At 50.7% G+C, this 23626-nt stretch overlaps 1 protein-coding gene across 17 annotated transcripts in view; it reads left to right on the top strand.

The window, feature by feature from the left end:
• Positions 1-23626, top strand: part of Prrc2b (proline rich coiled-coil 2B) — a 78502-nt gene that overhangs the window by 34241 nt on the left and 20635 nt on the right. For 8 of the 17 annotated variants that reach the window (XR_007351152.1, XM_048812855.1, XM_048812862.1 and 5 more), the window contains exons 7-15: positions 755-996; positions 1433-1554; positions 1876-2018; positions 6800-6890; positions 9247-9439; positions 12597-12933; positions 14320-14519; positions 16657-16870; positions 21831-22047. Coding sequence is in view for 16 of the 17 variants with exons in the window: in XM_048812855.1 (XP_048668812.1) it covers positions 755-996; positions 1433-1554; positions 1876-2018; positions 6800-6890; positions 9247-9439; positions 12597-12933; positions 14320-14519; positions 16657-16870; positions 21831-22047 (1759 nt within the window). In the remaining variant the exon portion in view is untranslated. The remainder of the gene's footprint in view (positions 1-754; positions 997-1432; positions 1555-1875; positions 2019-6799; positions 6891-9246; positions 9440-12596; positions 12934-14319; positions 14520-16656; positions 16871-21830; positions 22048-23626) is intronic. The other 9 variants (XM_048812853.1, XM_048812864.1, XM_048812866.1 and 6 more) reach the window with 7 other exon arrangements.

The following is a 23626-nucleotide window of genomic DNA, read 5'->3' as shown; positions in this document are numbered from 1 at the left end:
CACCGCAGCCCTTGCCTGCAGGTTCTGAGGGAGAGGGTTTGCGTGCGCATGAGTATTATAGTGTGCTGTTTTAGTTGCTCATCTCTCCCTGTGCCCACTGGCAAGTTGATCTTTGTCAAGGGCAAGTGTGTGTGTCCAGGTTTGGTATGTCCATGGTTCCAGGTGTTCCTTTGGGGTCTTGGAATGTTCCCCTTGGATGCGAGGCTATTGTCACACCTTCTACCAGACAGACTCGTTGGGTGCTGGAGGCACCACCTTACAGAGAGACGGTCTTTGAGGTCTACCTGTGCTCTATATGCCACAGGGACTGTTAGAGGCTGCTGCTAGTCAACGGGCAGCATGGGGCAGGACCCGCTCTGGCTGTAGTGGAGTCCAGTGCTGAGTGCAGTCCACACAGGCAGGGCTGGTGTGTGTTGAGTAGGTCTGTGGCTGTTCTCAGGGCGTTATTTCCCTGGGTTCTGTGCTCTGTGGGGTGTGTGACCTCTATTTGGGAGGAATCTGTGTCTGCACCTGTCCTCTCTGGGCAGATCTTATTTTAAATCTCTGACAATCTGACTTCCCTCGAAGTTTAACTTGCTGGCCAGGTGTCTGCCCCAGCCTCTCTTGGAAGACCAGATGGATGGTTCGGTTCTTTTCTTTTTTTTTTCCCCCCTCCATTTTTTGGTGAATGAAGGGGTCCCCTGATCTCTGGGACCTCACAGATCCCTCCCTCCCCTCCTCTTTCCTCTCTCTTCCTGTACCCATCAACTTGCAGATGTGACAAGCTGGAGGGAGGGCGGTGGGCGAAGCACAGCTTCTGCGGCGTCTCTGAGCACCTCCCCAGCTGAGCCGGGCAGCAGGAACGCCAGTGCTGGGGATGGAGCCCCCTCCTCGGCATGTACCAGCGATTCTAAAGACCCCTCTCTCCGCCCGGCTCCTCCTGTCCGCAAAGGGACATCGCAGTTCCTGGGAAACGTGTACCACCCTCCCACGTACCATGACATGCTCCCTGCTTTTGTAAGTCCCCTGTGCGGTCCTAGCACTCAGCCATTCACGTCTAGCAGAGCCCAGTTCAGTGGCCAAAAGTCACCTTGGGCTCTCCCTCCCAGGTTCACTCCGCCCAGAGAGCCTGTTTTGTAGGTTCCCAGCAGATCTGCATTTGCCTTCCACCCTTCTCAGGTGCTGTGGCCTCTGGCCCTTGCCCGGGTGAGGGATGTTATTGGCATGGTGGTCTTTTAGATGAAGGAGAGGTGGGTGTTCCCAGACAGGGTTCCCAAGCTTACCTACCCACAGCAGGTGGGGAATGGGCCAGAGGGGAAGGGCTCATGAGGAAACCCTCAGCCTTTCCTGTTTCTTCTTCCCATTATCCACTTTTCAAAACAAATTCCAATTTAAGTGGAGCTTGGCATTTGGGTCATTGCCAGAAACCCTCTTTGTTGGTGTTATGTTTCAGATGTGTTCGCCACAGTCATCAGAGAACCAGGGTCCAGTGGACCGAGGCTCCTTCCCTCTTCCTCAGCTCCGCCTGGAACCCCGTGCTCCTTTTAGACAGTTCCAGATCAATGGCCAAGATGGGTAAGTGAGCTCCACAGTACAGTGCACAGAGTCTCCTGGTGGGGCTGACACTGGAGACCGCACAGACCCAAAGCCACTCCAGCCCCCAGGCTGTGTGGGCTGTGGGGTGGGGCAGGTTGAGGGCTTGGGCCATGCTAGAGTTCAGCACTGGGGAGGCAGAGCTTCCCACTGGGTGTTTGCTTATTATGTATTTCTTTTAAAAGGAAACAGTGTAAATATTAGCTCAAAAATGAACCTGTGCAATGTAGGGTTTATTTTTGGGAAAGTGTTTGTGCTTCCCTGTGTGTTCACGGCCCATCATGTGGACTTCTCTCCCCTCAGGAAAGAGAGCAGGCTGGGGCTGACCCGCCCCATCCGCCCACTGAGGCAGCTGGTGGAGCGGGCACCACGGCCCACCATCATCAATGCCGAAAACCTGAAGGGCCTGGATGACCTGGACACCGATGCTGACGACGGCTGGGCAGGTGGGTGTGGCCGGAGGGCGGGCAAGCTGGAGGCCCACTCTGCTTGCCCCTGTGGCACACTGGCCCCTGAGGAGGCAGCGGGTTCAGGCCTGTGCGTCTGCATTTGCAGTTAGACCCGGTGACTTCCTGAGCAGGCTGGATCTTCTTTTGGTCTTCGCTCTTGATCTTAGAGCTGTGGGAGATTTTGATGTTAACTTTTCAAAGAACTTATTTATCTATTTATTTTTAGTTATAGATGGACACAATGCTTTTATTTTACTTATTTATTTTATGTGGTCTGAGGATCAAACCCAGTGCCTCACATATGCTAGGCAAGTGCTCTACCACTGAGCCCCAGCCCCAGCCCTCAAAGAACTTTTGACAATGGAAAATTTTAAAAATCAAAAGGAACAAGCTTCTAGCTATTTGTCACCTAACTTCAGGAAGTACCAGCATTGCATTGTTTTTATTCCTTTATCTCTGCCCACTCCCCTCCCCAGCCTGATTCTTTGTTTTCAGCTAAGTTCTAATTACATTGTAAAAGCACAGGGTCTCCTGTGGGGTTTGTTCAGTGGATACGCTTGCAGTGAGCATCCATGTGAAAAGATGGACGATTCTCACCACTGGAGGATTCCCTGGGTCCCTTCTTAGTCGGTTGGCCTTCCTGACTCTACCCAAGAGGTTCCAAGTCTTCTGATTGATTTCGCTGTAGATTAATTTTGCCTATTGTAGAACATCAAATGAATGGATTCATACAATTCTAAACCTGTATAATGGTTTTTTAATTTTATTTTTTGTGTGGGATTGAGCCCAGGGTATTGCATATGCTAGGCAAGTGCTCTACCACAGAGCTACATCCCCACCCCTGTATGATTTTTTGTTTTTTGATAGTCATCATTCTTAGGCATATCTGTCATTACTTTCCAAGTGCTAAAATGTGTTTTTATTATTATCATTATTATTATTATTTTTTCCTTGGTACCAGGGATTGAATTCAGGGGCACTCGACCACTGATCCACATTTCTGGCCTTATTTTGTGTTTTATTTAGAGTCAGGTTCTCAGTGAGTTGCTTAGTGCCTTGCTGTTTCTGAGGCTGGCTTTGAACTCGTGATCCTCCTGCCTCAGCCTGCCAAGCTGCTGGGATTACAGGCGTACACTACCGTGCTCAGCTTGAGATGTGTTTTATTGTATTGATTTACTGAAATTGTTTTATCCTTTTGAAAGTCCCATTAAGAATGGTATCTGGGCTGGGGCTGTAGCTCAGTGGTAGAGCTCTTGCCTCGCATGTGTGAGACACTGAGTTTGATCCTCAGTACCACATAAAAATAAATTTGAAGAAAGGTATTATGTCCATCTACAATTAAAAAAAAATAAAATGTTAACTTTATGCCAGGTATGGTGGTGCACACCTGTAATCCCAGTGGCTTGGGAGGCTGAAGCAGCAGGATCACAAGTTCCAGCCAGCCTCAGCAATTTAGTGAGGCCCTAAACAACTCAGTGAGACCCTGTCTCTAAAATACAAAATAGGGCTAGGGATGTGGCTCAGTGGTTGAGTGCCCCTGAGTTAATCTCTTGTACCATGGAAAAAACAACAACAGCAACAACAGCAACAAAATGAAGAATGAAATCTTCATTCCTCCTGGATCAACATCCCTGAGCAGGGCTGCTGAGCCTGAGGGTAGGCCTGCAGTTAATTCGATGGAGTTCATAGCCCGCCAGCCTCTCCCTGTGGTTGTACCATGTCATATTCGTGCAGCAGGCTGTGGAGCTCAGTGCTTGGCATCCTCACATTTTGGGGCTTGTCCTTGTGGTCTTAGCCGTCCTGGTTCATTGCGCTTCTGATCTACTCTTGCACGGGGCTGGTGACGGTATCCTGTGCTCTGCTGCGCCTCGCGGTTCACCCTTGCCCAGTGCCTGTGTGACTTCATTTTCTTCCATGTTAGATTACTACTAGTCCTTTGCGACTTCACATTGCACTTTTTTTTTTTCTATTTCAGTCTTTTTTTTTTTTTTTAAAGCTCTTTTTTGATAAGCAAAAGTTTTTAACTTGGACGCAGATTGATTTACAAACTTTTTTTATGATTATCACTTCTGTGTCCTTTTTAGGAACTGCTCCTCTACTTGGTTGAAAAAGACCCCTGAAGTCTTTTAGCTTTGCCTGTTGCTTTGGGTCTTGGTCCAGGTTGGACTCATCTTCGTGGGGCTGTAGTGCAACAGTCTGGGATCACTTTCCCTACATGGATGCACACTTTCCCTCTACTATTTGTTGTTGAGACTTTCTTGTCCCTATATTGAATTGCTTTTTTGACACTTTTGCCAAAAATCTTTTGACCATGTGAGTGATGGTGTGTTAGTCTTGATGCCAGTTGCACACTGTAGCTTTATAGGAAATCCTGAATTCAGGTAGTGTAACATTGTTTTTTTTTTTTTTTAGCATTGTTGATTATTCAAGCTCTTTGCATTTTCATGCAAATTTAGAACCAACTATGAGTATTTACAAAGAGCCTGCAGGCATTTTGGTTAGAACCTGTTGAGTCTATATCCAGATAAGCGACACCTCAATTTTGAATCTTCAGTTTTAGGAGCCTGGCGAATCTCTTTATTAGGTTTTCATTCCCTCAACAGTGTTGTATAATTCCCACTGTAGAGGCCATGAGCATCTTCTGTTATGTTCATTTGCTAATAGAGCACATGGTTAATACGCGCAAAGTCCTGAGTTCAATCCCCAGCACCACCACCAAAAAGAAAGAGAAAAGAAAAGCTGGGTGCGGGGGCACATATCTGTAGTTGCAGGAACTTGGGAGGCTGAGACTGGAGGATGTTGTGAGCCCAGGAGTTCAGCACTAGCCTAAGCAACATAGTGAGACCCTGTGAAATTAAAAATATAGATATTTCCAGGCTTTTTGTTTTTATTTTTGGGTCCTAGAGACTCTACCACTAAGCTATATCCCCAGCCCTTTCTATTTTATTTTGAGATAGGGTCTTGCTAGTTGAGTTGTTGGAATTTTAGGTGTATCCACTGTGCCTGGCTCTTTATCCTTTTGATGTCTGTAGGATCTGTTGTGACGGACCCTCTTTTGTTCCTGATAATTTGGTGATACTTGTCTTCTCTTTCTTGTTCCATTCTGCCAAGGAATTATTAGTTTTATTAATCTTTACATAGACTTACCTTTTGGGTTTATTACTGGTTTTTATACCAATTCTAAATGTTCTCATTCTAATTATTGAGGCATTTCTATGTTTCTAATAGTTTTATCATAGTCAGCATATTCTGTATGGTTTTAGTTCTTTTGAACTCATAGAGGCTTATTTTATGACTAGGGTAATGATCTACCTTGGAGAAAATCCCAAGTGCTCTTGAAAGGAATGTGTGAGATGCCCCATCCCAGCTCCTAGCATGTGCCCAGTGTTACCTGACCTCAGCCATGGGAAACACATTCCTGATTGTTGGTGCTGCCGTGAGCTGGTCACTGTGCCAGGTGCACTTCCTGGTTTCCGCAGCAGCCTCACAGGGGCAGATGTGGTTCCCATTTTGCTGATAAGGGGTTGAAAGCCACGCCACGTTCTGTTCCTGGGTGTCTTGGTCTGTAAATGACAGCCTGCTCACATTGGTCGGTGGCACCTTTCAGACCCTGTATGTTTACCCCTTGTAGATTTGTATCCTTACCTTTTAATTCCGTTGGTTTCTGCCTCTTTTATCTTGAAGCTGTCGTTAAACATACACACATTTATAGTTTTGAGGTCCTTGTCTCCAGTGGTATTTCTTTCTTTCTTTTTTGGTACCGGGGATTGAACCCTGGGGTGCTTAACCACTGAGCCACATCCCCAGCCAGTTTTATATTTTATTTAGAGACGGGCTCACTAAGTTATTTAGGGCCTTGCTGAGTTGCTGAGGCTGGCTTTGAACTTGCGATCCCCTTGCCTCTGCCTCCTGAGCTGCTGGGCTTACAGATGTGGCCACATGCCCAGCTCTGGTGTGTTTCTTGCAGTCCCCCTTGCCCTGTGTCAGCACCCATGGTCTGAATTCCCATGTTGCTCTCGTTGCATATCGTTTGCCTTTCAAGCCATTTATATTTAAAGTGGTCATTAGCGGACAGCATGGATCCATAAGTTGCTTTTTCAACTCCAACTCTGCCCTTTAATTGGATTTTTTTTGTTCCTCATTTTGAAAGATAAGAGTCACATAACAAATTTTCATATATAACAAGAAATTTGCCCCTTTAAAATCTCCTATTGGGTTGCTTTTAGTTAGTCATAAGGTGCAAACATCACCAGGCTCCCACTCCAGAATGGTCCCATCACCCTGTGCTGTAGCAGTACCACCAACCTCCAGTCCCTTGGTGACTGACTCTTCTTCTCCCCGAGCCGGTGGATTTGCATATTCTGCACATTTCACGTGCAGGGAGTCTTGCAGAGAGTGGCTTCTCGCCCAGCATGGTGGTCATCCTGTTGTGTGCACCATCACGATTTGTCTACCCACATGCCAGTTAATGAACACTTTCTGCCACCGGGCTGTGTGGGGTGGGGGTTCCTGGAGCAAGACTGTGCCTTGAGCATTTCCCAGTGAGGTTCCGTGCCGCTAGGGCAGACTGCAGTTTGGTTTCTGCCTGCTTTGCTCACTTTTCTATGCCTTGAAATAACATTTTAAAAACATTTTGAGCAGAATTAACAGTTGTTGTCTAACCTAGCTGCTTTGCTCCTGCTGGACTGCAGGACCTCCCTTCCCGGTCACCTGCAGGTGAGCAACACCAATGTTCTCATTTTGTTTCAAAATCTTCCTGGGCCCTCTTGTTGTTGTAGGCCTCCACGAAGAAGTAGACTATTCAGAGAAATTGAAGTTCAGCGATGATGAAGAGGAGGAAGAGGTTGGGAAGGATGGCCGGCCAAAGTGGTAAGGTGCCCTGTTCCAGCTCCTAGCATGCGTCCAGTGTCACCTGACCTCAGCCATGGGGAATGCATCCCTGCATGTTGGTGCTGCCGTGAGCCGGTCTGTGCCAGGTGCATTTCCTGGTTTCCACAGCGGCATTGCAGGGGCAAATATGATTTCCGATTTGCAGATATGAAATCATATCTGAGGACAGCTGCTCAGGAATGGAGCCAGGCTTTGTATCTAGGCATGACCAGGACCTGTGCCTTGAATCTCTTGACCTGGACTCGTGTTTTCTTGAGTGTTATGCAGACGGCTTCTTCCATGGAGCATTTATGGTGTCATGCCCAGAAAGGCTTCTGTGGCCAGGCAGTTTGGAAAGCCACCTAGGTTCAGCTGCCTCCCTCCAGGATCTCCAGGGGCTTGAGCATGCTGCCCAGTGCTGGGGAGAAGGGCAGCAGGAGGTGGGGCGATGCCAGGTCCCACACTCATTGGAGCTCCTCATTCTTCTTCTGGTGTTGGCCTGTGTCACTGGACTGCTTTCACCCAGTGCCCATTGGAAAATACTGCATCATGCACTTGGATTCTTTAGTTCTCATCTTGGTGTCAGTAGCTCCAGCTGCTGCTGTTGAAGTGATGTGATACCTGTGGCTGTCCTGCGGTTTTTCTGCCCTCATTGCCTCTGCAGAACTGCCCATCTCCTTGCCACATGACCACTGCACTTTTTTTTGGCAGAGGGTACCGGGAATTGAACTCAGGGCCACTTGACCACTGAGCCACATCCCAGCCCTATTTTGTATTTTATTTAGAGACAGGGTCTCACTGAGTTGCTTAGCGCCTCACTGAGGCTGGCTTTGAACTTGCGATCCTCCTGTCTCAGCCTCCCAAGCTGCTAGGATTACAGGTGTGGCCACCGCGCCTGGCCTGCACTTTTTTTTTTTTTAAAGCATGCTCACTGCTGCCCTGCCTCAGGTGGCAGTGCTTAGTTATGGCAGGCGTTCTTCCACTTGTTTTCTCATCAGTAACTGCACATTCATGCGGTGGAGCCTGTGAGTCTTTTGCTTGTTATTCCCTCTCTGCTCTGAAGCCCCTGCTGTTAGTGCCCCTCTTCTGGAGGGAGCCAGGGACAAGCTTCAATCACTTGTTTCTAGTGAGACACAAAAGAATGAACTAGCTGATGTGCTGGGCTGTGTCTCTGGGTCAGTTCTCGGAACATGGCGCTCAGAGGAATGTGACCAAGAATTTAAATTGGAAGTAAAGACATGAATGCTGCAGTCTCATGGGAGCAGCAGGACAGTTGTTCTGTCCCTCAGTTGACATGGAGTTAGGCATGGACTTTGGGCCTAGTTTTGCCCCTAGCTGTGACCAAGTATACCTTCAGTTCAAGAATGTTCAAATGGACCCCCCCCCCGGCCCCCCGCAGACCTGCTCTTCTTCCAGCGTTCCCTGAGCTGGGTGATGGTGTCCAACTCCGAGAGACTCCCTTATGTATTTCCCAGTCTTTATTTCCTCATGGGTGATGGGCTCCTGGAACCTCCCTGCCTCTGCCACGTCCTCCTCTTTGTCTTTGGGGCCCATAGGGCCAGCACCCTCCTTGTCTGACCACCCAGAGGCCAACAGTGTTGTCTCCTTTCTCTCACCTGTGCTTGTACTGTGTCTACTTACCTGCCTGAAACAGGTCTTCTCTGATGGGCAGGTCAGAGGCCCTTAGCAGTTGCTCTTTCTACCTTTTCCTCATGCACCTTCCTTGTGTCATGCTCCTGCCTGCTACTGGTGTGTGTGCAGACACGCATGGTGTGTACATTAACCGTCCCTATCAGCCCTTCCTGGTCCTGGACTGCCTCACGGGCACCTGCAGGTGCACCTGTGTCTGGCTGCTGCACTGGACTGCACCTTGTCCCTCCTGTGAAGCCCCTCGTGCCCCCTTCTGTGCGAGGTGTTCCTTCTCTGCTCCTCCTCCAGCTCCGCCCTCTGTTCCTTGGGGTTCTGGTTGAGCCCCTCCCTGTGCAGAGCCCAGGAGGAGCTGCAGTCTGTGGATGCAGAGTCCTGCCTCTAAGTTGCTGGCTCCTGCCTGCAAGAGGAGCCTGCTAACCTCTGAGGCTCAGTGTCAGCTCTTTCATTGGGGGTAACCAGGGTGTCTCTCCGCAGTCAGTGAAGTAACAAGTGTCACGTGCCCTGCCTGAAACTTTGTGTGAGAGTGACCTGGCAGTGCTGGTTTTGGGTTTGGGGGCTCATGTGCAGAGGGCCGGGGGGGATCTGTTTGATAGGGGAGATTGGTGTATACACAGCTGGCTTCAGTGCTCCCCGGGGCCCCTGACTGCTGGGATCAGACATGCTTGACTGCCTGGGAATACTTCATGCTGAGTACCATTTGTCCTAGGAACAGCTGGGACCCGAGAACGCAGCGACAGTTGTCCCTGAGCTCTGCAGACAGTGCTGATGCCAAGCGCACTCAAGAGGAAGGGAAGGACTGGGGCGAAGCTGTGGGTATATCCCGTGTTGCCCGAAAGGTGCCGGAGCCTCAGCCACCTTCCAGAAAGCTTCATGGCTGGGCATCAGGCCCAGACTACCAGGTACTGTGGACCTGGGGGGTTCTGCACCTAGCTGTTTTGCTGGGACTCTCCCTTCCTCCCTGTCTCTTTCCCACTCTCACTCTCAAAATTCACTTGCCTAGAGTTTCAAAGACAAAGATGACAACAGGTCTTCTAGCCTCTGACCTCTGTTTTGCACTTCACCGAGAACGTGGCTGGGTTCCTGAAAAGTCCTGGGAAACATTTCTTCTGCTTATTTTAAGCATCACAAAGTTACAGAATAATTGGAATTATAATATGAAGAAGATTTTTTCCGAGCCAACTTGATCAGTTCTCTTGCTGCAGAGCACTGACACTCTTCCGAGGTGACCTTGGTCAAAACCAGGGGGGAGTGTTGATTCTGCCGACTAGTCCTCAGAGCTATCACGTTCCCAGCTGTCACCTAAGGTCCTTTGTACCAGGGAATCTGGCTCAGAGCCACATGTCACACTTACCCGTGCTCAGCCAGTTCCCTCTCTCCTGGCCTGGGGGCTTCTGAAGTTGCAGGCCAGTGAGACATCCCTCAGGTTGGGCTGTCTGGTGCGTGTGTGCTGGGCCTAAGGCTCCTGTCCTGGCAGCAGATTCTCAGGTTCTTCTTTGCTTTCCACCTGGTGACCTTGCCTTGACATTGGCCTTGGGGACATGTGCTTTGATTTCATGGTTGATGTGGCATCTGCCACATTTTGGCTTTAGAGTTACTCATTTCTCAGTTACTGACAAGAAACTTGCGGGAAAAAAAAACAAGACTGTACATCCCTTTACCGTTGTTTATTTTTTCAGTGACTTGTAACCTTGATACCTAGATTGTCTGGTTTGGCTTTGGGAGCCTCTCTGGCCTGTGTTCAGCACTCCTTTCTTTCTGGAGGATAACCCAGTCCACACTCCTCCTATCTTAGACCTCACTTTGCCCTGGATTTACCCTTTCTTCAAGAAGTCCTGGTTCCTTTGATTGACATTATGTTTAGAAACCAGTATCTAGGCTCTGGGAGCCCCCTGCTATTGGGTGTCTCTGTTCCTGGGCCTTCTCCTGGACGCGGAATGTGTGTGTCAGCACGCGTGTTCAGACCTGTGCTCTTTCTGGATCTGTCTCTGTTGGAAACCCTGAGGTTGCAGGACTGCCTCCAGTTCCAGGGAATCCTCTCCTCTCTGTTGGTTGGTTCTCTTTCCTGCAGCAGTGAGAAGTCATGTTATCCCTAGGTTTTATCCTTACTGGCTCAGCACCTGCTTGGGACTGGTTTCCCCTTCTGCTGCCCCTCCCTGCCTGCGCAAGTGCCCTCCCCTCTGACATCACCCCTGTTTCACAGTGCCCTGAATGTCCCTGCTCAGTGCTCTCCTCATGATTGTCCTCTCTGCCCACTTGGGCTCCGCCTCCCTCATGAGGCCACCTCTCCATCCACTTTGATCTTGCTGGCTAGAGCCACCTGCACTGAGCCAGTATGACTCCCTGGCCCCAGACACCTACATGACCTGGTCACAGCTAGTGGCATCAGGGCTGAATTGTTCAGGAGGCTGTGGACTGGGTAGAAGAGGCACTATTTTGAGTAGTCTAGGTGAACTTGCCATTTTCAATTTGGGTTCTCCTTCTGCACTTTCTTACCTTCAGTCTTATTAAGTACTTGGTATGCCAGGCACTGTGCTGGGCATAGGGCAACAGAGTGAAAATAGAATGCATACAGTGCCACTCCTGGAAATTATCTTGCAGGGGGTTTAAATTTTCACTCATACATTGATTGGGGTAGCTCAGTATTCAAAAGGTTTCACTTTAATCTGGTCATATGCTAGAAGTTAACTGGAAAAGGCAACAGGAACAAAATCTATATAATTTATGCACCCAAGTGTATTCTAACCAAATCACTGGCTATTATATGAAATGATGGATAGCCATAGGGCAGCATAGTGGATGCACCAGAGGTCTTGACAGTGGACACAGAGTTTGTGGTTCTGTTTCTAGGAAATTGTCTAAGTGGAATAACCCAAGTGTAAGGCTGTGTTGGGGTTCACCTGGAGGGTGGGTGAGCACCAGCGAGCAAGTGGTTAATGGTATGAGCCCTGCAGAGATCAGTGAGTAGCCCTGCCCCTGGCACAGGCAGTGGTTCATGTTCAATGGCAAAGTATAAGGAAAGTGCACAGTTGGGTCCAGAGTATATCATGTAAAAATCACCTTCCTGCTTTTCATTTGGAATTTTAATCTTCTGATTATAGTAATTATCTCTAATTGTAAGAGGTTGGTTTTAGGAGAAAATGTCTCAAATACAGCACATGTGGCTTATTCCTCCTACTGAGGTTCAGTTAACCCGTACAAGACGACAGAGCTCTTGCTTATTTCTGCTCAGTGGCCTTGACGCCTTTGTAAACACCATTCAAAACAGGGCATCTTTTTTTTTTTTTTTTTTTTTTTTGAGGGGGTACGGCTGCACATCTCCCCCCTTGATGCCATTTAGGGGTGCATCTGCACCCTGCAGGCCAGGGAGACACCCCCCTGGTGCTGAGGATATTCATGCTGCATGTGTAGCACCATGCTCACCCTGTGACCGGCAACTAGCAAGAGGCTCAGGAATGGAGGTGCATCTCAAAGGGACACTTTGAGATGAGCTTTTTCATTTCTGTATAAAGACCAACTTGAAGCTGTATGTCTCACAGTGAATTTCATTTTCTCATGGATCTGTTTACTCAGGGACTCGTGTATTTTCATGGAGCAGAAGAATGGTTTTATGACTAAGGAGTGATGCTTGTTGACTCCTGCACCCTTGGACACCCTAGTCTTGTGTGCTTGTTGGCAATGGTGAAATCATCTCGTGTCCACCACAGAGCTGAGTACTTGTGAGCACCTGTTTCACCTGCACAATCCCCAGGGCTTCCTTTATTGGCCCCATTTTACAAATGAATGACTAAATGACATTTCAACATAGTCAGGGACAGAGCAGGACTAAAACCTAGGTCCAGGTGATATTGCATTTGCCTTGCACATAGAAGACTCTGGCTTCCATCCTTAGAAGTTTAAAACATAAGTAAATAAAACCCAGGTCTGCCTGTGGTGCCACTGTGCTGCTTCTCAAAGGTGTTCAAGGATCGCTGGAAGGAGAACTAATCCCACAGAGGCAGTGGCCCCTGCTTGTTGGGTTTGTGACCCACCATCTCATCAGAGGCTCTGTTCTCTTAGCAGAAATCCTCAGTGGGCAGTGTGTTCCGGCAACAGTCTATCGAGGACAAGGAGGATAAGCCACCCCCGAGGCAGAAGTTCATTCAGTCAGAGATGTCCGAGGCCGTGGAGCGGGCACGAAAGCGCAGGGAAGAGGAGGAGCGCCGAGCCCGGGAGGAGAGGCTGGCAGCCTGCGCTGCCAAGCTCAAACAGCTAGACCAGAAGTGCAAGCAGGCCCAGAAGGCCAGCGAGGCCCAGAAGGCCAGCGAGGCCCAGAAGCAGGTGGAGAAGGAGGTACCTCGGTCCCCAGGCACCGAGAAGGCCCCCCCACAAGAAAATGGCCCTGCTGTCTGCAAAGGTAAGAGGCAGGTCCTCCCGCCAGCTGGAACCTTGGACTGGGCAGTGGTTTGCTGTTCCCATTCTCCGACTTCTTAGCAGCCTGTAGCTAGGGCTGGATTACATTGAAAGCGCCAGAATAGAGGCCAGGGTCACGTGCCTGGGTCTGGTCCTGTTTTGGGTTCTTAATCTAGCTGGTGAAATGCCTCGCCTCTCTAAAGCGTGGCACCTGCTTGCATGCTGAGGGGCATGTGAGATGCTGCACATGTGCAGGGCGGGGGATGGTGCTGGGTGGGAGTGTCTGGAAGGCCTGAGTAGTCTTGCTGATAGTCTCCCTCTTGTCATTCTTGTGGCTGTTACCATTACTGTGCAGTTACACGAGGCACAGATGATAAAGGACATTCACAAAGCACAGGGTCCTTTTATGCAGAGGGGAGGAGCCCACCTCTTGTTAGAATGCATTCTCCCTGTGCCAGAGCTTGCACAGTGCTGCAAGACCGACAGACGTAGTAGTAGGGGGCGCTCTCCAGGAAAGCCAGCTGTGTCTCTGTCATCTCCTTCAGTCCCCTCATGTCACCTCTTGTTAGGAGACAGGGGCCCATATTAGACACAGGCCCTGAAATGTTTGATCTGGTAGCCATGTGCCCTGGCCAAGAAGCTCAGAGAAATCAAGTTTTCTTCTGTCTTGTTTTTTTTTTTTTTTTTCTGGTACCAGGGATTGAATCCAGGGGGCACTTTACCACTGAGCCACATACCCAGCCCTTTTGAAAATTTTTTATTTCGAGACTTGAGGCTGGCTTTGAACTTTCAATCCTCCTACTTCAGCCTCCCGAGTTGCTAGGATTACAGGCGTGTGCCACCGCGCCCAGCTCTGCTCTCCTTTCACAGTCTCAGTACTCGGGGAGGGGCAGTAGAGAGACTGCGGGGAGCATTTCTCCTGGGCAGGCACTGTTCACTGTCTCATTCGGTCCTCACGTGAGTCCTGTGGAGTGGGCGTGACTGCTATCCTTCCTTACAAAGGAGGGAACACAAAAGGAGAAACTAAACCTGTGCCCAGGTCACACCACCTGTGGACATGGGGGATTCGTCCTGTTTGGGGAACGGCCACTCTCGGGCTACCAGAGTCCTCTATCAGACCTCCACTCATAGCTGACTCTGATCACATGCACGTCCGCTGACCTCCTGGTCCTTGTCCCCATCTCTAACGTAGTTGTGGGTACAGCCCGCTCACAGTGTCCTGTGGGTAATCCAGGAGCTGGTGCCCAAGGAGTATGTAGTCTGGGCTGGGCCCAGCACTGAGTCCTGCACAGAATGTTCCTGCCCACAAGAGAAGCACTTGCTGTTCAGCCATTGGTCACCTGAGTGCTGTGAGCTCATTGTGGCTTCTCTTTGCTTGCTCATTCTCTAGGCTCCCCAGAATTCCCTACCCAGGAAGCCCCCTCCACTTTCTCAGAGGAGGCACGCACAGCTTCCCCAGCTGTGGGTCAGAGCAGCAGCAGTGAGGAGGAGGCCAGGGAGTCCGCATCCCCTGCACAGGAATTCAGCAAGTATCAGAAGTCCCTTCCTCCACGGTTCCAGCGCCAGCAGCAGCAGCAGCAGCAGCAGCAGGTGAGCACCGAGCGATGGCCCCTCCCGTGCCCTCATGCATCCCGCTGTTGCCCTCATGCATCCCGCTACCACACAGTCGTGCAGGGGTCACATTCCAAATTTGTGACTCTGTAGACCACCCCACCATTATTCTTCCCAGTGCTAGGTGCCCCCCGAATGAATACCACCTTGTTGTGGTTTTCTAGGACATGAGGTAGTGGGGTACACGTTGAGTTCCACTGGCTTAGGTTGAAGAGCAGCGACCTCTCACACGCTGGGGACCCATGGGGTCCTCCAGGACAGAGGCTGTGGGCTGTACCAGGAGCTGTCAAGTGGGACGGGGTTCCTGAGTGTCTAGGGTTCCTGTGCCAGTGGCGGTTCTTGACTAGTCACATGTAGCTGTGGCCCGTGGTGCCCTGGTTGGCTAGGCTTGTTAAGCCCCTGCTTCTCCACGTGTGATCCAGGAAGGGCAAAGACTGCTTCACTGTGGCAGTAGGAGCCTCGTGTGGTGTGACAGTGATGCCTGTGAACTGAGAAACACCAGCACCATTGCAGTCAGCCTTTTGTAAACCTTAAAGGGGACCTGCTTTGGGCCCTGGAGAAACTCACATGGCTAGTTCTGCCCTGGTGCTCTCGCAGGCTGGTAGTCCCTCTGCTTAGCATGCTGTTAAGTGAGGCAGCCTCGCAGCCTTGCTGGGAACTGAGCCTGGGGTGGAAACTGAGCTGACATGGAGGAGTCGCTTGGTGGGAGCCCAGCGCTTGGGTGTGTAATACATTATTATTAATTAACATCAACCGAAGATTCTTCACAATGTGTGTGCTCTGGCAAAACAGACCACGGCCTCAGCCTTTCCCCAGCATTTCCTTTGATTTCTTATAAAACCGTCAGCCCAGCTTCTCTGCTGCAGGCGTCCAGGAAGCGTCTCTGGGCCCCACTGACCTGTGAGTAGTCCATGGGCTTGGAGTAGGATCATCCTTGGGACAGATCCCTGGAGTTACTTGTGCCAAAACACTGCCGTCACAGTGACTGTAGGCAATTCTTCACGGGGAGTAGGGAGGACGGTGGTGGGGAAACCCTTCCTGAGGGTAGAAGGACACCTGCAAGCACCAGGGCAGCCTGGCTGGTTGGCCCCCTGGGGAGCTGTGTGAGACAGGAGGAGCTGTGGGTGCAGGCAGTGTGGCTGGAGTCGGAGCTCCAGTCTCCTGACTGCTGAGCTCTGTTTCTTAAGTGTTCCTCAGAGGTGCAGGGAGTGCCAGTGGACAGCCAGCTGGACAGGTGGCCTTTGGTTTGCAGAGTCTAGGATATGTGCTGGAAGCCTGTGGGGCAGGCTATCCTTGGGATCTGCCATGAGTCCTGCTGGGCTGCTGACTCAGGGTTCACTGGGGAAGTCAGCACCCTCCGTCACTGCTGCTGTTCATTCCTGTTCCCAGGCCAACCAGGCCTTCTGGGCTCGTGACTTAGGGAGCTCAGCGACACACCTGCAAACCCCAAGCACTGCAGGAAGTACGGTTCTTTGGGACCAGAGGATGGGCCTGGGCTCAAGGGTCTTTTGGTGGCCTCCCAAGGAGACCCAGAGTTAGGGACAGACAGGCCTAGAATGTTCCATGGCCCGGCATGTGCAGGCAGAGCTGTGTGGAGCAGAGAGCTGGGGCCAGTCATGGAGTTGAAGCCAGGGAGGCAGATTAGGCATGGTCCCACAGGACACTGTGGGCCACCTGTACCCTGGTAGGTCAGTGGTTGTAGGGCACAGGGGACCGCTGAAGGTGCTTTTGAAGCTCAGAGCCAACGGCTGGGTGCAAAAGATGACCCTTGCTGAGTAGAGGATGGGTGAAGAGGATGGGACTGGGACAGGAATGATGGCCGTCCTTGGGTCGTGGCTATAGACCAGGGTCCTGTGGGAAGTGTGCTGGTCTGTTGGTCAGTTTCAGTGGGACGTTTGATCTACATGGAAGCCTCATGTGTCAAGGGCAGCACCAGTGTACCTGGCCCCTGTTGTGGTAGGCACGACTGCCCACCCAGCCCTAGGAGACTCCAGCCTGATGGTTGTGCTGTTGGGGCTCCCCTCCAGGCAGCTGCCCGTCTCCTCCCTCCTGGAGGGCTTTCTGTGCCACATGCCAGAACGCTGGAGACTATGGTCGCTTACCCCTGTCTGATCAGGTCTCTCTTCTGCGTCAGGAGCAGCTGTACAAGATGCAACACTGGCAGCCGGTGTATCCCCCGCCTTCCCACCCGCAGCGAACCTTTTACCCGCACCACCCCCAGATGCTGGGCTTCGACCCCAGGTGGATGATGATGCCTTCCTACATGGACCCTCGGATCACACCCACCCGGACCCCTGTGGACTTCTACCCCTCAGCCCTGCACCCTTCAGGTGAGCACAGGGCTGGACAGTGGGTGGTTAGGGTGGCATCTCAAGAGCGAGGCCCTTGGTGTTCGTTCTGGCCTCCAGGACTGGTCTGTGTCTTGCAGAGCGCAGGTAAGGTTGTGTTCCTGTCCTGGACAGTTACTGGAAGAAAGCAAGACCCCGCATTTTAAATGGCTCAAAGTGATTTTGAGGTCTTGCTGCCTCACACAGTCCCTTTACATTCTCACTGTCTTTGCATATTGTCTCTTTTTCTTCCTTCATTGGTCTTTCCCAGGGTTTGTCTAAGGCCTTTTTAAAATCAGAATTGGGGTTTCTTATTTTTCCTTTATTTTATTTGGGTTTTAGTTAATCATTTTCTTCTTTCTACCGCTTTATTTCTCTTGAAATTATTCTGTTTATCTTGTAAGTGATTGTGTTGGACACTTGGTTCAATAATTTCTGACTTTCAAGATGATCTTCATGGTGTCAGTTTCCAGTGTTGCGGCGTTGTGGCCAGGTATGATGGTCTGATGTGGGCCAGGGGCCAGCAGACTTCTCGCCTGTGGCCAGGCATCGCATGTCATGGGCTTTGGTCAGCTCTTCAATGGGCAAATCGTGAATGAGTGCATTTGATTGTTTTCCAGTAAAACATTATTTAAACAGATAACAAACCAGACTGTGTTCAGAGGCTTGCCCTTGTTGCCCACTCTCGGTTGGCTGACATTTGTTGAGGTTTTCTTTGTAGGCTGTTACAAAGTCAGTTTTTAATTTTTTTCCTGTTTGTTTTCTTCTTTATTCTTTTTGCCTGAAAAGAATCTGTGTTCTGTTGGATGAGTCCATTCAGTCGAGCTTGCCAGTTGTGTTGTACAAGTGTTTCTTGCGTTACATTTTTTTATCTCCTTGATTAGTTACTGAAAGGTGTGTAGAATCACCCTGCACCAGGGGCTGGGGGCTTAGTACATTGGTAGAGCCTGTGAGTGTGTATCAGGCCCTGGGTCCAATCAGTAGCACAAAAAAAGAGAAAACAACAGCAAAGCTCCCAATATGGCCGTGGACTTGTCGGACTCTCCAGCAGTGTCCGTCTTTGGAGGCACAGAGTGTGGAATGACATCTATTCCTGTTGTCACCTACCACCTGCTCCGGTGGTGTTTTTCTGCCTTTACCATCTGCTTTGTCCAATAGTAGCACGATGATGTCAGTTTCCTTTTGATTAGAACTTAGAGTCTCTTTTGTTCAGTTTTTTGCTGCCATTTCTCTGAGTCCTTATTTCTAGGGAGTGCATAACTTTTTGTATACAAGACCTATATGGTCTTACTCTGAAAATTCTATGGCTTTTAACTACCAAAGTTGCTCCCTTTACATTTATTCAAATTTTATATTTAGATTTTCCCATTAATCTGTCTTATGCATTCCGCTTATCCCACTTTCCATGTGTGTGTGTGTGTTTCCCTTCTACGTTCTGTTTTTTATGTTAGTGACGTTAAAATCCTAACATGAGGACTGGGTACATCTGGTGGTAGAGTGATTGCCTAATATGTGTGAGACACTGGGTTCCAGCCCCAGCACTGCCCCCCGCCCCCCCAAAAGAAAAGCCTATCATGCCCTCTTGACCTACAGAAGGGTCTACTCGGTGTCTCCACCTTCATCTGAACCTGCTGACCTCTGTCTCTATTCTCGTGCCCACACCGGCAGTTACTGTTTTGTCATCTTCTCTGTGCTATTGAGCTGGGCCTGTGTGTTCCCTTGTCTCGATGGCCTTTCTTCACCTGGGGTGGGCCTGTGTCATCTCTGACAGTCTTCTGCCATTCGGGTTGCTGGCCTGAACAGAGAGCTGCAGGCGGGTGCTCTTCCTCTGGGTGCTGTGCAGATCTTCCTGTTTTCTTCTGGCTCCTCTTGCTGCTGAAAACTTGATCCATTCTTAGGTCTTCTGTGCTGTATTGTCTCTGGCTGTTTTCGAGGTCTGGTCTTGTCTTGGGTGTCCTTGGTTCTGTCACTATGTGCTGTGTTCAGGTGGACCTCTCCGATTACTCTGCTTGGGAGTCCTTGTGCTTGAATCTAAGGTGTACCTCTTTCCCCACTTCTGGAAGATTCTCTTCTGATAATTGCTTCAAGTTATTGACTCTCCTTGTTCCTTTTTCTTCTTTGTATTTAGGTCTTTACTTTCTGGTACTGGGGTAGCCCGTAGCACTTAGGTCCTGACCTTGCCGCAGTCTGGCTGGGCACAATCAGGAGCCACTTGTCAAAAGAAACTAACTTTATTTTTAGAACCACACACGCCAAACAAAACAGCCTCTCAGGAAAAACCCTCAGAGCCCCAACTGCCACCACCGGCTTTCCACAAGCCTCTCCCTCCCACACAAGCTTCTCTCCACCTCCCACAATCCTCCTGCTCTTGAGGCCGATTGGCTGGGTCACGTGGGCGGAGCCAAAAAAGTCCCCCAATGAGCAGCTCCGTGGTCTGAAAGGGCAGGGAAACAGCCCAATGAGCATCACCGCAGAGGAGCCAATCAGCTAGATGTTGCTGGGGCCGAGGAGCCAATCAGCTAGATGTTGCTGGGGCCGCTGTGAGCCAATCATCAGCCGGCAGCTGGAAGTTTGCTGGCAGCTGGAAGTTTGCTGGGGCCCCTTCGGCTGTGGCTCTGAACACTGGGGTAGCCCGTAGCACTTAGGTCCTGACCTTGATGTGATCTGCCAGGGCTCTACCACTGGGCGACATCCAGACCCTCCTTGTTCCTTTTATCTTTTCTTTCTAGGTCCTGCTCTAGGTTTATTATGTACCTTCCATGCTGTCTTTTAAGTGTCTTAAATCAGAGAAAGTGAAAATGAGCAGGCGTTACCCCTTTGTTGCCTTCCAGGAAGCCCCTGGCTGTTCCCAGGACACTTCTCTCCCCAGCTGAGTCTGTCTACTTTTATTACTGTCCAGTGAGGTGGTTTTTTTTTTTTTTTTTTTTTTTTTTAATATTTTCTAGTTGTGAATGTACCTGTATTTTATTTATATGTGGTACTGAGAATCGAACCCAGTGCCTCACGCATGCTAGGCAAGCACTCTACCACTGAGTTACAGCCCCAGCTCTGTTCAGTGAGTTTTAATTTCAGTGACTGTGTATTTTTATGATTAGAATTTGTTTCATAAGCCTTGTATTCTTTTTTTTTTTTAAGTTTTTTAAAAAATTTCCTTTTATGTTCTTAATTATTTCAAATGTGATTTCCTAGTGATTACCAGACGGTTGTGCTGTCTGAAGTCTTGAGGACTCACTGTGAGCTCGTGGTGAATACTCAGCACACGTGTTCTGGTGGTTTTGGATCTAGATTGGTTTCAGGAAGCAGTGTGGAATCGGGTTGAGGGCATGTCCCTCCATAGTCTCTTTAGTTGGAACCACCCTTGATGGCAGGTTTCTGGACTATTCTGGGAGTTAGAAATTTGGACTCCTTCTGCCTAGATCCCCATGGAAGCAGCCATGTGGTTTCTAAATTCCAAGAGAGTGCTTTTCCCTGCCCAGATCCAGGCACTCAGCCCTGCTGAAAATCACACATTCTCCAGTGCACCTGACAGGCATGGGCAGAGGCTGGGAGAGGCATAATTCGTCCAGGTGCACTTTGGAGGGTCTCTGTTTTGAGCAGGTTCCATCTGCACTCCTTGTCCTATGAGGGTGCTGAAGACCAAGCCTGAGGGTTTCCAGGCTGAGCTGCCCTTCTTTCTGCTCTTCAGGGTGTTCCAGCTCCTGCACTCGTAGCTCTGGTCTTCAGCTTCTGGAAGTTACTATTTTCTTGTGAACACAGCTTTGCAAGCAGAACATTTGATCTATTCTGCCCAGCCCTTTTGTGACAGTAGGGGTTTTCGGGTCTTCGTGTAGCCACAGACAGGGCGATGTGTGCCTCATGAGGAATGTGTGATGCAAGGCACGAGGCTGTGGGTTTCCAGGGAATCCCGCCCATCTTGAATCGGACTAGCGGTGCTGGAGTCCCCCTGTCAGCAGCACTTGAGCAGTGTCCAATGGCTAGTGCAGAGCTTCTGACTGCTGGCCTGATGCTGAACCACCTTCTCACCAGATGAGCTGCAGTCAGGAGACAGGCGCGACAGTGTCATAGGGCTTTGAGTATTTCAGAGTCAGATCTGTTTCCTTGCAGATGTAGGCCCAGACCTGGCCAGCACCTGTGCCAGCCCCACTGCCCCACCTGACAGGCATGGGCAGAGGCTGGGAGAGGCACGATTCGTCCAGGTGCCCAGCCAGTTACAGCTGGTGGGACCTATATGCTGGTCCAATCTGGCAGTTAGCAGTTTTTTTGTTTTGTTTTTAACATTTTTTATAGTAAATGGACACAATACCTTTATTTTATTTATATATGGGGCTAAGAGTCGAACCCAGTGCTTCACATGTGCTAGGCAAGCGCTTTATCAACTGAACTCCAATCCCGGCCCAAGTTAGCAGTTTTTTGTTATTTTTCAACTGCCACCCTCCTCCCTCACCGCGTTCCCAAAATCTCCCCATACACCATATGTAGTGTTGCCATCCTTTTTGGAGTTAGGGATAAAAGGAAATAAGTTCAGCCTAAATCTTCCTGCAAGGATTCGGAAGTAGACAGTGCTGGCTGCCATTCTCACATGCTCTCTGGGATGTGGCTCGTCTGCCTAGGTCTGAACTAGAGAGCTTCCAAGCATCTCTGCTGCACAGCACTCCTCAGCTTGCTGACCCCGTGGCCTCTGGTTAGCACTGAGGGATTCCACTTGTCATTTCCAGTTTGCATGTCCCAGTTTTATTACCCTTTGATACAGGCACTTGGTCTGAGAACTCAGCTTGTCTCTGCAGGTCTTTGAACAGGTCAGGTAGCCTCAGGGTCCCTGGTCAGAAAAGAGTGAAGGCCACTGTTCTGGAGTGGGGTGCTGTGTCCAGGGGCAGGCCGAGAGACTTACTGTTCCATGTGGCTGGCTGGTTGCCATGGGGCTTTCTAAACGACATGATTCAGAATTGTCCTTTGTCTTGGCCAGGACTGATGAAGCCCATGATGCCCCAAGAGTCCCTCAGTGGGACTGGATGTCGTTCTGAAGATCAGAGCTGTGTGCCCCCACTCCAAGAAAGAAAAGTGACCGCCATCGATCCAGCTCCCGTCTGGAGCCCAGAGGGCTACCTGGCGCTGCAGAGCAAGGGCTACTCATTGCCCCACCCAAAGTCAAGCGACACTTTGCCTGTGGATGTGCATGTCAGGTGAGATGACACTTGCTCCCGCTGCCTGGATGCTATAGGACAGCTCTCTGGTCCTAAGGGAAAGGCCCTGTCCCAGGAGATGCTGCCTTGGGAGGCGGGAAGGGGTATGGATTGTGCTTGGATACTGTGTGAACGGCTTTTACTGATGGGGGCTGAAGGCTCAGCAGGAGCCCCAGACTGCCAGTCTTGGATGTGGAGTCGGGGAGGGCCTCACAGACAGGCAGGTCGAGGGAAGGGGTGTGGGCTTGCCCCTTGGTGAGTAAACAGGGCTAGCTCTGCTGCCCGGGGCCCGACTCCAGCTGACTCCCAGGCTCCAGCTTGCTCCAGGGGACCGCCAGCTTCTCTCTGTCTCCGGGTGGCAAGCTGAGCCTGCCCAGTGGCCACTGCCTTCTCTGCGCTCACGGACTTCAGAGGCCATGGAGGGCCCCATGGCCCAGCTGCTCTAAGACGTGTTTAAAGATAGAGCAAGTGTTTGCTGTGTTTTTCTTTCTTTTTTAAGGCATTTTTTTTTTTCTTTCTGAAACTGAGCTTTGTGTTCAGCATGGAAGCCAGGAACCCAGCTCCAATCACATTGACTGATTTCTCTGGTTCCTTTTCAGGAATGAAAGCTCTTACTCTGCCTCCCCCGGAAGGTCAGGGGGCGTAAGTGCCCAGCGCCATCTCTTTGAGGAGAGAGGGGAGGAGTACTTGAGTGCTTTTGACAAGAAGGCCCAAGCAGACTTTGACAGCTGTATCTCTTCTCAAAGAATAGGCCAGGAGCTTTTATTTCCACCCCAAGAAAATGTTCAGGAGGCGGGCGCTCCTGGGGGCCACGCCCAAAACCTCAGGCGTCCCCCGCTGGAGCCTGACTTTGTCCCAGTTGAGAAAAAGCCAGAGTTTTGCAGCTGGGACATTGGCCACCAGCCAAAGGCCCCCGACACAGCCAAGGGTGTTGAGCAGGAGGCGCCCCGGGAGGAGCCGTCCTTCCGTGCTGCCTCCTGGGAGAAGGAAGGGAGTCCTGACAAACAGCCAGACCCAGAGCCTGAATGGACACCTGAGCCCCGGAGTTCCAGTGGCCAGCACCAGGAGCAGCCAGGCAGGACCCGGAGGTCAGGGCCCATCAAAAAACCGGTCCTCAAAGCCCTGAAAGTGGAGGAGAAGGAGAAGGAGCTAGAGAAGGTTAAGCGGGGGCTCGGGGAAGAGAGTGCACGGCTGGCCACAGAGAAGCCTGAGCAGGATGAGGACGAAGAGAACGACCCTGCCCTGGCCAACGCCTCCCCTTCCACTTTGGAGGACAAGGCCTCCACCCGGGCTGGGTCCAGCCACGAGGCCAGCAAATGGGATGCGGATGAGGATGAGAAGCCTGACAAGGCCTGGGAGCCCAGACCATCCCGAGAGAACAGCGACATTCCCCCCACCAAGAGAAACAACTGGATCTTCATCGATGAGGAGCAGGCCTTTGGGGGCCGGGGGCAGGCCCGCAGCCGGGGCCGAGGTTTCAGAGAATTCACTTTCCGAGGTCGGCCAGCCGGGGGAAATGGAAGCAGCCTGTGTGGCGGGGGCGTCCTGGGGGTCCCGCGGCATCTACAGCAGCAGCCAG

Source organism: Marmota marmota, unplaced genomic scaffold (genome assembly GCF_001458135.2).
Source record: "Marmota marmota marmota unplaced genomic scaffold, marMar, whole genome shotgun sequence".
NCBI classification, from domain to species: domain Eukaryota; kingdom Metazoa; phylum Chordata; class Mammalia; order Rodentia; family Sciuridae; genus Marmota; species Marmota marmota.
The sequence above is the reverse complement of the archived record's forward strand: the minus strand, read 5'-3'. Positions and strand labels throughout refer to the sequence as shown.